This window comes from Chrysochloris asiatica, unplaced genomic scaffold (assembly GCF_000296735.1).
Source record: "Chrysochloris asiatica unplaced genomic scaffold, ChrAsi1.0 scaffold00042, whole genome shotgun sequence".
Taxonomy (NCBI): Eukaryota; Metazoa; Chordata; class Mammalia; order Afrosoricida; family Chrysochloridae; genus Chrysochloris; species Chrysochloris asiatica.
In genome coordinates this window covers 13492492-13505337 of record NW_006408560.1, presented here as the reverse complement: position 1 = coordinate 13505337, position 12846 = coordinate 13492492, and the positions used below count along the sequence as shown (strand labels likewise).

General features: G+C 45.3%; 1 protein-coding gene across 1 annotated transcript in view; it reads left to right on the top strand.

Annotated features, from left to right (window-relative positions):
• The window catches only part of PMVK (phosphomevalonate kinase), a 19042-nt gene extending 6518 nt beyond the window's left edge, over positions 1-12524 (top strand). Inside the window, exons 2-5 of the mRNA XM_006861511.1 lie at positions 4569-4632; positions 7121-7273; positions 9647-9776; positions 12388-12524. Coding sequence (XP_006861573.1) covers positions 4569-4632; positions 7121-7273; positions 9647-9776; positions 12388-12524 — 484 coding nt within the window. The remainder of the gene's footprint in view (positions 1-4568; positions 4633-7120; positions 7274-9646; positions 9777-12387) is intronic.
• The last annotated feature ends 322 nt before the right edge of the window (positions 12525-12846 follow it).

Below are 12846 nucleotides of genomic sequence, written 5' to 3'. Positions count from 1 at the left end.
TTATCCCCATCTCTTTTCACCAGACCCCTCTAGACAAGATGACAGCTATTCAGTGGGGACTCTTTCTTTCCCACTATACTCTCAAACTAAACTCCCTCTTTGTAAGCCAGTCACTTCGTGCCTTTATTGCCCCCTAATTTTAGGTAGCCAGTGTCTAAGTTGCCTGTCCCTATCTACCCTGTGTACAGAGAGGATAGCACTGATACTTGATGTGAAGACTCTTTCCCTCTCTGTTGGTATTTAGAGTAACTACCGCTCTGAGTATAGGTTAGGTTCATCAGATTGAAGCAATTTACCCATGTTTCCTTTATCCACACACACACACACACAAATAATAATAATGTTTTTTTTCAATCTTCCTCTAGTTGAATTCTGATTATCGAGCCATCGAGGCTAGGTCAAAATGGTAATGTATGCAAGTTTGGGTGTTCTTTTGCATCTCCCCTTACTCATATCAACTGGATGCTTCACTCTCAGCTCTAGCCCTCTGTGGCTAAGTCCTTGTCCATGGACTCAAGTGTCCTCAGGTCTTACGACACTTTGGGCCAAACAGCCCTTCCTCTTCTCTCTCTCATCTCCAGGGTCAATAGGATTCAATGGACTGGGGTTGAACTCAGCCCATTTCTTCTTTGTTGAGTTTCTGCCTCTTCCACTGACCAGTAGACCAGTGTGGTTGCCAGCAAGCTTACATGCTTGTTTGTGTATTCCCTTTGAGTGTCAGTCTTAGAGGGCACTTTGTCCTGAAGACACTTGATTGCTAGCCTTGATGACTTCCAGGCGAGCAGCTTGCTTATTCTTTTTTTTTGTTTTTTAATGTTTTATTGTGAATTATGTGGTAGTTTACATGGGAGAACATTAGTTTTACATTTATCCTATCGTATATCGTTTCATTGCATGGTTACAATCCCTACCATGCATCATCAACCAACCAAAGGGTATACACTACAAGCCTGCCACCCCCAGTCGTCAGCACATAGCCCCTTTTCCTCTCTGTGACAGCTTGCTTATTCTTGTAGTAGCAAGTTATGCTGACATTTTTGTTTTGGGTTTTTCCTGGTGATCTTTCTTTGAAGATGTATCTTCTGTCACTGTACCTGTTCCAGTCTGCTTGTCCTTTCTAGTGGGAATGTCCCACCTCATAAGGTTCTGGATGGGACTCAGGATTCTATCTAAGTTCCTATACTTTGTAAAGGCTTCTGCATGAGGCCTAGTTCACTGGGCAAGTTGTAGAACCTCTTTTAAGTATTTCAATCAGTTATAGGCAGAAGACAGGCTTACAAGTTTTCTCTAAACATGTTTCCCAACATTCCTTTCTATCCCACTCAAGTGTCTCTTTTACAATAGTAGGCAAGGGAAACTAATATTCATAAGGCAGTCAAGGATTTTAGTATTATTTACCTTCTTCAAGCTATACCTAGATCCTTGTATCCCAGAGCCCTGTTCCAAGGTTGAGCATGCATCACTATTTACCTCTGTCCCATTAGGCCATGCAAACCTGTCTCAGTGTTTCCCTATCTATTTTGTTCTTCTGCCTCCTCCCCCTTCTTGTATTGCCCTCCCCAGCACCCAAACTAAACCCCCAACCCCATTGTGGTTACCTTATATTCCATTAGTTCTTCCCTCCATTTAAGACAGTCTATTTTATCCTGTAATCTACCTGACCTTCGCACCACCTGGATCTGTGTTCTTCTGTGTTTATCTTCTTTCACATTGTAATTGTTTTGATCATAGACTGACCTCCCAGATCTTCTGTTCTTATCATTTTATTCTGTTCTTGACTCTTCCATTTGTCAATTGAGTTCAGGGTGATGCTGCCACGTACGTCATTCTGTAGTTGTTGTCTGTTCTTGTTGGTTCTCAGTCCACAGAACTTCCTTTAGGATGTTTTTCATAGCAGGGTTGGCTTTGGCAAAATCCCTTAGCTTCTGTTTATCCTGGAATGTTTTGATTACACCATCGTATTTGATTGACAGCTTTGCCTGGTAGAGGATTCTTGAATGGCAGTTTTTTTCTTTCAGGGTTTTATATACATCTCCCTATTGCCTTCTTGCCTGCATGGTTTCTGTTGAGAAATCTGAGCTTAATCTGATTTGCTTGCCTTTGTATGTTACACATCTGTTTTCCCTAGCTGCTTTCAAGATCCTGTCCTTATCTTTGATTTTGGAGAGCTTGATTATTATATGTCTTGGTGATTGTGTTTTAGGGTCTATGCATCCTGGGGTTCGTTGAGCTTCTTGAATGCTTATCTTTTTGCTTTTCCTGATGTTAGGAAAATTTTCTTCCAGAAGCTCTTCAACTATCTCCTCTGTGGACTTGTGTGATTGTTCCTGTTCTGGAATGCCAATAATTCTTAACTTATTCCTCTTCATGTTGTCCAACATGAATCTTAGGCCTTCTTCAGATTTTTTTTAATCCTTTTTTTTTGTGTTTGTTCTTCTATCTTAGTAGTGTTGAAAGATTTAGCTTCTAGCTCACTAGTTCTGACTCTTGTCTCTTCAATTCTGATATTCTATTATTAATCATTTGGACCTCTTTCTGTAGGCTTTGAATTGTTTCCAGTGTTGTGTCTATCTTATTGGATTGTTCCTGTAGCGCTTTCCTGACTTCTTCCTCATTTTTCTCAACTCCATTATATAGTGTTTTGATACATTTTATAATAATTTTTCTGAATTCCTTCTCAGGCATTTCCAAAGCCTGCCCATCTACCAGTCTGGAGTGTAGGTCTACTTCCAGCTCATTTGCCTTAGTCACTTTATCTTGTTTCTGGACATGTGCAGATATGGTCATCTGCTTCTATTTTTTGGGAATATTCGGGGGTTATTTGTGGCCTTAATACTTAGATGGGTGTGTATTTTGGTATTTTTATGCTTTCTGATTGCCTCCAGGTAGATGTGATCAGGAAATGGGCTTCCCTTTTCACTATTCTTCTTGAGAAATTTCAAGATGCCACTGTTGGTCTTTTTGACATAATTTAGGATTTAATTTTTAGCCTATTTCCTTTTTAGTCTGCCTGTCCCGCTCCACAATGCCTGTTCAGGCCTTTTTTTCTAGTTATAAACAGTTCAGGGCCAGCTGTGGCTGTTTGGTTTTAAGTGGAAACTATCTCTTTAAATTTTGAGGAGATCTGTGCGCATGCGTAGTAGAAGCCTCCGAGGGTGGGGCTGGGGTGTTCGCTAGGTCAGGCACCCCTATAGTCACCAGAATGGAGGTACGCAGACAGCAAGGAACCAATGAACAGATACCAAAAGAAAAGAATGTCCATGCCTTTATTTCCTCGGTTCTGTCAGGCATGCATGGCTGCTCTGATCCTTCCCCCGCTTGGTCTCACCCAAGAGGGCGGCTCCTCAAGCAGCTGAGCATCTTGAATTAGAAAGCAATGGATTTCTTGCTTCTGTTACAAATTCTCGTAGCTGTAAGCCTTCCAACCTTCTAAATATTCCTTTATATGTGGTTCAGAGTTCTGGGACCATCCCCTGAGCCTGCTTGGTCCTGTATTCTGTGTTGTTGCTAATGGAACTCCTTACTGCACTTCCACTTGATCTGCCATCTTGTTTGTTCTCATTCCACTCAATTTTTTAATGAATTCCAATTGTCCTTGCTTTATACTTCATGCATTCCATGTTCTGATTACTAATGGGTGCTTGCAGTTGTTTCTTCTCACGTTGAATCATGCTACATCAACATAGAAGGCTTTTGCTCCTGAAGGCTTTACTCCATCCAATCCATGAGGTCAATTTTACTCTGAAGAGGCAGTGCTTTCCAGTTGTATTACAAGTTCTTCCAGCAGAGGTGCTCATCTTCCAGCACAATATTTTGTTGTGATCCATAAGCTTTGCAATGAATGATATTTAGAATTAGACTGCCAGCCTTCTAGTTTTATTTTAGTCTGGAAGCTCTGCTAAAGCCTGCCCACCATGGGTGACTCTACTGGTGTTTGAAATACTGATAGCACAGCTTCTAGCATTAAGTAACACACAAACCATCACAGTAGGACAGCTTGGCAGATGGGTGCTGGGTTTCTAAGTATAGTACCCAACAAATGGTTGAGTAAATTGGTTAATTGAGTGGATTCTTTGTATTATAGTGACCAAGCCAATTGAGACTGAAATACCTTTGGCTGCAGGAGAACTCATTTAGAAGTACAGCAGGAATCAAATTGAGCCAGACATGGATGTTCACACACCTTCTGTGGTGCTGTGGGATAATGCACAAGGACCACAAGGTTGGCGGTTCAAATTCACCAGCCTCAGATTGGAAACTACATAGGGTTGCTATGAGTCAGAACTGACTCAATGGCACTTAACAACATCACCATTTCCTATTTTACACGTTGGTTATTTCAGTGCTCTTTCATATTCATTTAAGTTTCATAATAATCCTGTGAGGGAGACAGAGCAGAAACTGTTATTGGATTTTATGGATGAGAAACTTGGATCATGGAATTTGAGGCCTGACTAAGTCATGTAGATACCAACAACAGACATGGGACTTCAACTGAAATTTCTGGATTCCTGTTTTGGGGCCTGGAAGCTCTAGGTTAACTGAACTCTTATCTCCGTGTCCCACAGACTTGGAGCTGACATCTGCGCTGTCCTCCGGCTGTCTGGGCCGCTCAAGTTGCAATATGCTAAGGTAGGTGGTGCCTCTGTGGCTTCTGCTGGTTGGGAGGAGCTGTGGCTATCCCTTGAGCCACTGGCATGACTCTGGTGACCACTGTGGGCAGGGGTTGGTCAGCTCTTGGTTTTCTGTGGGTACATCTCTCTGGGGCATAGACAGTCCCAGTTTCTTTCTCCATGGCCTCATTGAGTTCAGGCCACCTCCCCAGGGTATTTAAGAAAGTGTGTCCAGAAAAGGTTTAGGGTGGTAGCTGCTGATGTGGTATAATTAGTAAGGGTCTGTGCGCATCCAGTGACTTAAAACATGTGATACTCATGTGACCACCACCACCTTCCCAAATCAAACCAAACAAAACTGACCAGATAAAACCCTTGGAATGCTCTCCTTAGAAATTTAGACACATAAGTTGTCAAGATTAACTGTGAAATGAAAACAAACAAGATGTGGTGGTGATGGTGGTAGTTGTGTGCTGTGGAGTCGGTTCCGACTCTTAGTGACCCTGCATAGGGTTTCCGAGGCATAAATCTTTACAGGAGCAGAAAGCCTCATCTTTCTGCGGAATGGCATATAGTATCCAACTGCTGACCTTGAGGTTAGCAGCCTGACTCGTAACTACTACGCTACCAGAGAATGCTACATTTGTATTTATAAAAAAAAAAAAAGAACTCATGTTTACTTGTGTAGTCATTCATTTATGGGTGTCCTCATTGTGTTAGCTGTTCGTCCTGGTACCTGGGATGCGGATATGCTTTGGAAGGATAGTAGGGAATGTAGCATTGATTGCTTCCAGGGAGGGGAACTAGACCCTGGGGAACAGAGATGGGAGAGGTTTTTAATTGTATATGGATGTGTGTTTCTTGGATTTGAAATCATGTGACTGGTTCAAACTAAATTTTTTTCAAAATCGATAGGAACTTTTCCAATTGGACCGTACTTGGGCTTCAGATAGGGAACCTGGAGGGTAAGATCAGCTTCCCACTTAGGAAAGAGTCCCCTAGTCACCTGTGTCCTGTCTTTGCCTCTAGTGCATCCTGCAGGGACCTATGGTGGCAGGTCCCTCTGTCGGTCAGTTGGCTTAAGGCTGTCCCTCTGGGGTCTGTCCCTCTTTGACAAGACAGCCCTGCCACTGTGGGAGGCATTCTCGCATCCTATTTGGATTTTCTCTCACTAGCTAAACAGACTCACTTCCAGGATGACAGCCTGCTGAAGCCTGAGGGACCGTGGAGATAAATAGGCTTAGTGTTTTTCAAACATTTTCAGCAAGAACCTTTTCCAAATGAAACTGGATGCCTAAGACCCTTGTGTTCTGTAAGCAGATTGGGAGCTACTCTGAGTGGGGGAAGGAGGAGAGGAGAGAGGAAGAGAGGCTGTTTAGTCTTTCCAGTGGGACTTGGGAACCCCTGTGGAACCCCAAGGCTCCAAGGAGATGTTTGAAACCATAGTCTACTTCCAAAGTTTCCAGATTAGGCCCCACTCCAGATCTACAGAATCAGAATTTCTGGGAAGGGGAGGGCCCAGAAGTTTGTATTCTAAAAACCTCCTTAGGAGACTCTGACAAGGCCAGACACCCTGGTTGCTTGGAAGTTCAGCACTGCTCCATCCCCCCACTCCCATTCAAAAGCAAAACCCAAATGAAATGTCAACTCACTGTGGGAAATAGAACTGACAAGCAGACCCTAATGGCCTGTCCTTCCCCTATGGCCAAGAGTACATGGGGGTACCAGTTTATAAGTGGGAAGTGGCTGCCCACTCCAGCAGGGGAAGCAGATAGGGAGTCTTAGGGGCTGGGTCACACCCAATGCTGGTTTGCAGAGGAAGAAACTGAGTAGCTGAAGGCAGAGGGTCTGCTGTAGTGAGTTAGGAGGGCTGGCCCCTGAATCAGGTGACAGTTTCCAGACCCCCATCTTCTAGATGGACCCCTCCTGCTTGTCATTGTCTCTGGAGAAGGGAGGCTAGGTCTGGAAGCATCCCAGCTGCTCACCTGAGGAGTCCCCTGGAGGTGGAAGGCACAGAGTAGAAGGTAGCAAAAATACCAGGAATTTGAGGATGGGGGTGAGGATGAGGGAGAGGAGAGAGAGAGGGAAGTGAAATCTCCTGGGCTTTTGGATCAGGGAAAATGCCAGAAGGGGTGTGGGAGGACATGGAACACAATTTTTTCAGATTTACCACTTTAGTTGAAGGCTTAGCCTGTGCCCAGGGGATGCAAACTAATTTCAGGATTAGTTTAAGCCAGAGATAATTGGGAAGCAAAACTGATGCAAAAGAGAAAAGCACAATCACACATTTCAAAGACAAATTGAAAGAATTTCTGGATTATTGTAGACCTTTCCTCCATTTGAGAGTGATTGGGATTCTTACTTTCTAGGGCTTTCTCCCTTGCCTCTGAACTGGCTGAGACTTCATGAGTTCTTGCATTGTCCCCTGGGGTTAGGGAGGGCAGGACTGGTTCTGAGAAGACACAGAGGGCTTGAGAGGTGGGTGACAAAGAGTGTGCTTTGGGCAGGACCATGGCCTGGACTTTCAGAGACTCCTGGATGCCAGTGTTTACAAGGAGACCTATCGGAAGAACATGATCAACTGGGGAGAGGAAAAGCGCCAGGCCGACCCAGGCTTCTTCTGCAGGAAGGCTGTGGAGGGCGTCTCCCAGCCCCTCTGGGTAAGAGGACTCCAGCGCAGCATTAAGAAACCTGTGTGGACTGCTCTTTCTTTCCCTCTTCACCTGGTTAGTTCTGGCTCAGCTTAAATGTTGTCTCCTCAGGGAAAACTGATACCCAAGGCTTAAGCAGTACTTCCATAGCACCCTGCCCTTTGGCTTCTTCTTTCATTTTGACAGTAAATACTGAGTATCTACTTATGCCAGGCATGGTTCTGGGTTCTGGGGATACATCAGTGCACAAATGTGATGAAGTCCCTGCTCTCGGGGAGCTTACATTAATAGCTAGGATAAGTTGGGGGAGATAGGCACCAAGTAAGTAAATATAGATTTTGTCAGTCGGCCAGCTAATCGCTTGTTGAGTCCATTCTGACTCCTCGTGACTCCACATGAGAGTAGAACTGTGCTCCATCAGATTTTCAGTGTTGTGACCTTTCTGAAGTAGAGTGCTAGACCTGTTTTCCAAAATGCCTTTGTGTGGATTTGAACCACCAACATTTCAATTAGTAGTTGAGTACTCAACTGTTTTGCACCTCCCAGAGATAAATAATAAGGAGCTAAGGAATTAGGCTAAGCGTGAGAGTAGGGCTGGCGAAGAGTTGCTGTTTTGTCAGGTGTCAGGGAAGGCCTTACTGGTACTAAGACGTCTGAGCAGGATCTGAAGGAAGGAAGCCGAATAGAAATTTGGGAAGCCAGCTTTCCAGAAAGAAGGAACAGTGAGTACAAAGGCCCTGATTCAATGTCCTTCTTTGAAGAAGATCCAGGGGCCCAATGTGGGTGATGGAGTGGTGGGAACTGAGGTCAGATCATGCAGGACCTTTGGAAAGATTTTGCATGTTTTAAGATTTTAAATTATTTAAGATTTTAAAGGCTGGCCCTGGCTGCTGGGTGGTGGGCGAGAGTGGGAACAGAGAGGCCTGGTTAGAGGCTGTTTCTGTAAAGTAGGCAAGAAGAAGACTGGCCCGGCTCAGGGCCTAGTGGAATGTAGAGAAGTGGCTAGATTCTGCATAGGTTTTGACAATAGAGCCAATAGAATTTGCTGATGGACTGGCCATGGGGTGCAAGGACAAAGATTTTGTTTGAGCATCTGGACAAATTGAGCTGTCATTTTCTGAGTGAGGGAATAAGTGTGAGGAGCAGGTCTGAAGGGAAATCAGGAGCTCCGTCTTGGCCAGGCTGAGATTGAGATGCTGGTGAATACATCCTGTGATTGCAGTTATTTGTGAGGCTGCTTGTTTAGCATCTCTCCCACTGGACCATAAACTTCATGAGTGTAGGGACCAGGCCTGCTTTGCTCAACTCTGTTCTAAACACCTAGCACACAGTAGGTGCTTGCAGAGTCCTTGTTTAGTAATTGGGTGAATGAGCATGGCAGCAGTTTAATGAGCTAATAAGGCTTATTCATTGAAAGATTAATTGAGTGAACATATATACTATTGTTGTTATTAAGTGCTGTCGAGTCAGTTCCAACTCATAGTGACCCTGTATAGGATTTCTGAGGAGTGGTTGTTAGGTTTGAATTGTTGACCTTGCAGTTCAAACTGACCTTGCAGCCCAGTGCTCACCCTACAGTGCTACACCAGGACTCCATATACTAACTTGTTGTTGTTGTTGTTGTTTTTATGTGCCGTGGAGTCGGTTCTAACTCATAGTGACCCTGCATAGGGTTTCCAAGGCTGTAAATCTTTACAGGAGCAAAAAGCCTCATCTTTCGCCCACGGAACAGCTGGTAGTTTCGAACTGCTGTCCTTGCGGTTCGCAGCCTGATTTGTAACTACTATGCTACCAGTGCCATCAATAAGATTCTGACCCATAGCGACCCTGTATAGGGTTTCCAAGGAGCAGCTGGTAAGCTTGAACTGCCGACTTTGAAGTTCAAACAGCTTTGAGCATTAACCCACAGTGACACACCAGGACTCCATATACTAACTGTTGTTGTTGTTATGTGCTATGGAGTTGGTTCCGACTCATAGCGACCCTGTACAAGGTTTCTGAGGCTGTAAATCTTTACAGGAGCAGAAAGCCTCATCTTTCTCCCACGGAACTGCTGGTAGTTTCGAACTGCCGACCTTGAGGTTAGCAGCCCGATTCGTAACCACTATGCTACCAGAGCTCCTTATATACTAACTAGTGAATGGTTATTATGTGTCAGGTTCTGGTAGGATAGACAGACAATAAATACACAATAAGGAGCAGGTGCTGCCTTGAGGAAGGAGGGCATGTTGGTGACTGGGGCTGACTGGGTGGGCTGCTCGCTGCTCTGGGCTACAGGGCCTTGTGCTCCTGCTGCTTCCAGGTGGGGTTGGCTCTGCCCCTCCTCCTTCCTTACCCTCTTGTCTGACCTGCATCATGTCATTTGTCTGTCCCTCACTGCAGCTGGTGAGTGACGCACGGCGGATGTCCGACATCCAGTGGTTTCAGGAGACTTATGGGACTGTGGTGCAGACAGTCCGCGTGGTGGCTTCGGAGCAGAGCCGGCAGCAACGCGGCTGGGTGTTTACTCCTGGTGAGCCACTCACAACCTTTGTTCCCCGAGGCTGGACCTGTAGGTTGGTCACCCCACCTGTAGGGTACAGGTCACCAGCCCCCATACTCTGGGCATTCTGTTCTCTCCTGGCATGCCTGGGTGGGGGTGTGAGTGAGGGATTACGAAATGGAGCCTGAGGCCTGGGGCTGAAGAATGCTGGGCCTCCAGATTAGGGGGAGGGGGTGGGTATCCTTGGGGGGATAAAAGTCTGCTGATCTTGGCCTGGGACCCTTACCTGGGTTGGTGGGCTTCACTGGAAGTCTGACTGGGACCCACCTCCTTGGTCTTTCACCTGTGCTTTCCAGCCTGGCGGGGGCTGACGGTGCTCAGAGGATAGGGCTGACTAGTGTCACTCTTGGGTGGCTTGCATGGTGGTGGGGGTGGCAAGAGCAGCTCTACGAGGGTGCTGCAGAGGCACAGCCTGGGCTCCTTGCTAACCTAGCAGACCACTGCTAACAGTGCTTGCCTTCTGGACACTCACTGCTGGCTGGGAAGTGTCTTCGGTTATCACCTAAGAAACTCATCAGATAGGTGCTGTATGACCAGTATCGATTGTTGGATGAGGACATTAGCTTCAAAAGGCTAAATCTGTTTTGTAGGGTCACAAAGTAAGGGAGAGGTGTTCCTGGGAATTTCAACCTTCAGCTTCTAACTATTGTACACACTGCTTTCTGCACGACTGATTCAGATTTTGGAAAAGAAATGGACACAGCCAGTTTCACCTGCAATGAATATGCAGTGCCCTTTTGGGTGTTCTGTGGTTTTAGGTGGCTTAATTTGCTTTCTATTGTATGTTGTTCTGATGCTGAATGGGTTTAAGTGGAGTTTCTAGATTAAGGCAGACTAGGAAGAAAGGCCTAGGGATCTACTTTGAAAAATCAGCCAGTGAAAACCCTGTGGATCACAATAGTCCAATCCTGTTGCATTTGGGATTGCTGAGTCACACGACCAACTCTATGGCAGGCAGCAGTAACAGTCTACCTTCTGTGCTGTTGTTATTGTTAAGTGCTGTGGAATCGATTCCAGGGAGCAGCAGGTGGGTTTGAGCTGCTGACCTTGTGGTACAATCTAGTGCTTATCCTACAGCACTACACCCAGAGTCAGTATGTGTATAGCCTGTTAGGTGCTGTTGAGTTGGTATTGACACATAGCGACCTTATATACAACAGAACAAAACACTGCCAAGTCCCGTACTAACCTCACAATCACTGCTATACTTGAGCCCATTGCTGCTACCACTGTACTAATCCATCATTGTTGGGAGTCTTCTTTTTTGCTGACTCTCCATTTTACCTAGCATGATGTCCTTCTCCAGGGACTGGTAATATGTCCTGATAATATGTCCAAAGTACAAGAGACGATGTCTGGACATCCTGGCTTCTAAGGAGCATTCTGGCTGTACTTCTTCCAATACAGATCTGTTTGCTCTTTTGGCAGTCCATTGTACTTTTAATATTCTCCTCCAACACCATAATTCAAATGCATAAATTTTTCTACGGTCTTCTTTACTCATTGTTCAACTTTCACATGCATATGAGGTTATTGAAAATACCATGGTTTGGCTTAGGCGTGCCTTAGTTCATAGACCAGTTAATACAATTATTATCCAAATTTACCTACTAGCTACTAAAACCAGTGATGATTAAATTCTTCAGTATGAAATTGATCAAACGTACAGTCAAGATATATTGATAATTACTGGTGATTGGAATGCAAAGGTTGGAAACAAAGAGAAAGGGTCAGTCATTACAAAATATGGCCTTGATGATAGAAATGATGTTAGAGATTGCATGATAGAATTTTTCAAGACCAATGACTTGTTCATTGCAAATACCTTTTTTAAACAACATAAAAGATGACTATACACATGAATCTCACTAGATGGAATACATAGAAATAAAACTGACTACATCTGTGGAAAAAGATGGTGGAAAAGCTCCATATCATCAGCCAAAACAAGGCCAGGGACAGACAGTGGAACAGACCCACTTGCTCATATGCAAGTTCAGACTGAAGCTGAAGAAAATGAAAACAACTTGCCAAGAGCCAAAATATGACCTTGAATATGGTGGTGGTGGTAGTGTGCCGTGGAGTTGGTTCTGACTCATAGTGACCCTGTATAGGGTTTCCAAAGCTGTACATCTTTACGGGAGCAGAAAGCCTTATCTTTCTCCCATGGAACAGCTGGTAGTTTCCAATGCTGACCTTGCGGTTAGCAGCCAGACTTGTAACCACTGTGCTACCAGAGCTCCTTGACCTTGAATATATCCCACCTGAATTTAGAGATCATCTCACGAATAGATTTGATGCATTAGACACTAATGACTGAAGAACCGAGGAGTTGTGGAATGTGTAGTCTGTAGACAGTGACAAATGGAGAGTTCGGTCAACAGGGATCTATTTAGGGCTTAGTAGCTGTGGGTGGCTATGGGCTACTGAATTTACCACCATGTTGTTTCAGGGGCTGAGAAATGCCCTCTGGGGTAGGTGGACTTGGGTTCTGAACTGGTGGAGGAGAGGTATGGGGAGGGCCTCACTGTTTTCATTTGTTCAGAGTCATGGACCTGACCTTGTCTTACCTGATCCACAGGAGTGGACGATGCCGAGTCAGAATGTGGCCTGGACAACTTTGGGAGCTTTGACTGGGTCATTGAGAACCATGGAGATGAGCAGCGCCTGGAAGAACAGCTGGAGAACCTGATAGCATTTGTCCACTCCAGACTCTAATCATTAAGTTCTAAGGATGAGCCTAGGGTGGTAGGAATGGGCTGCTGCAGGACACGGGGTTACTGATGCTGAGAGGCCTGAGCACAGACTCTGGAGGATGCCAGGCAAGTCTGGGGCTCTCATTTCCTGTGAAGAAGTCAGCCTTGCCTATTCAGCAGGAGGCCTAGAGGGCAGAGGAGGGTGAACTGGCTGTGCTTGAAGGGAGTCAGACCTGCTGGGGCCTATGGTGACCTTGATGCTTCTCCTAGATGCTCTCAGCCCCTCATCTGGGGCAAGAGCCTGGGATTCCCCAGTGTGGATACTAATAAACCTCCTTGGAGCC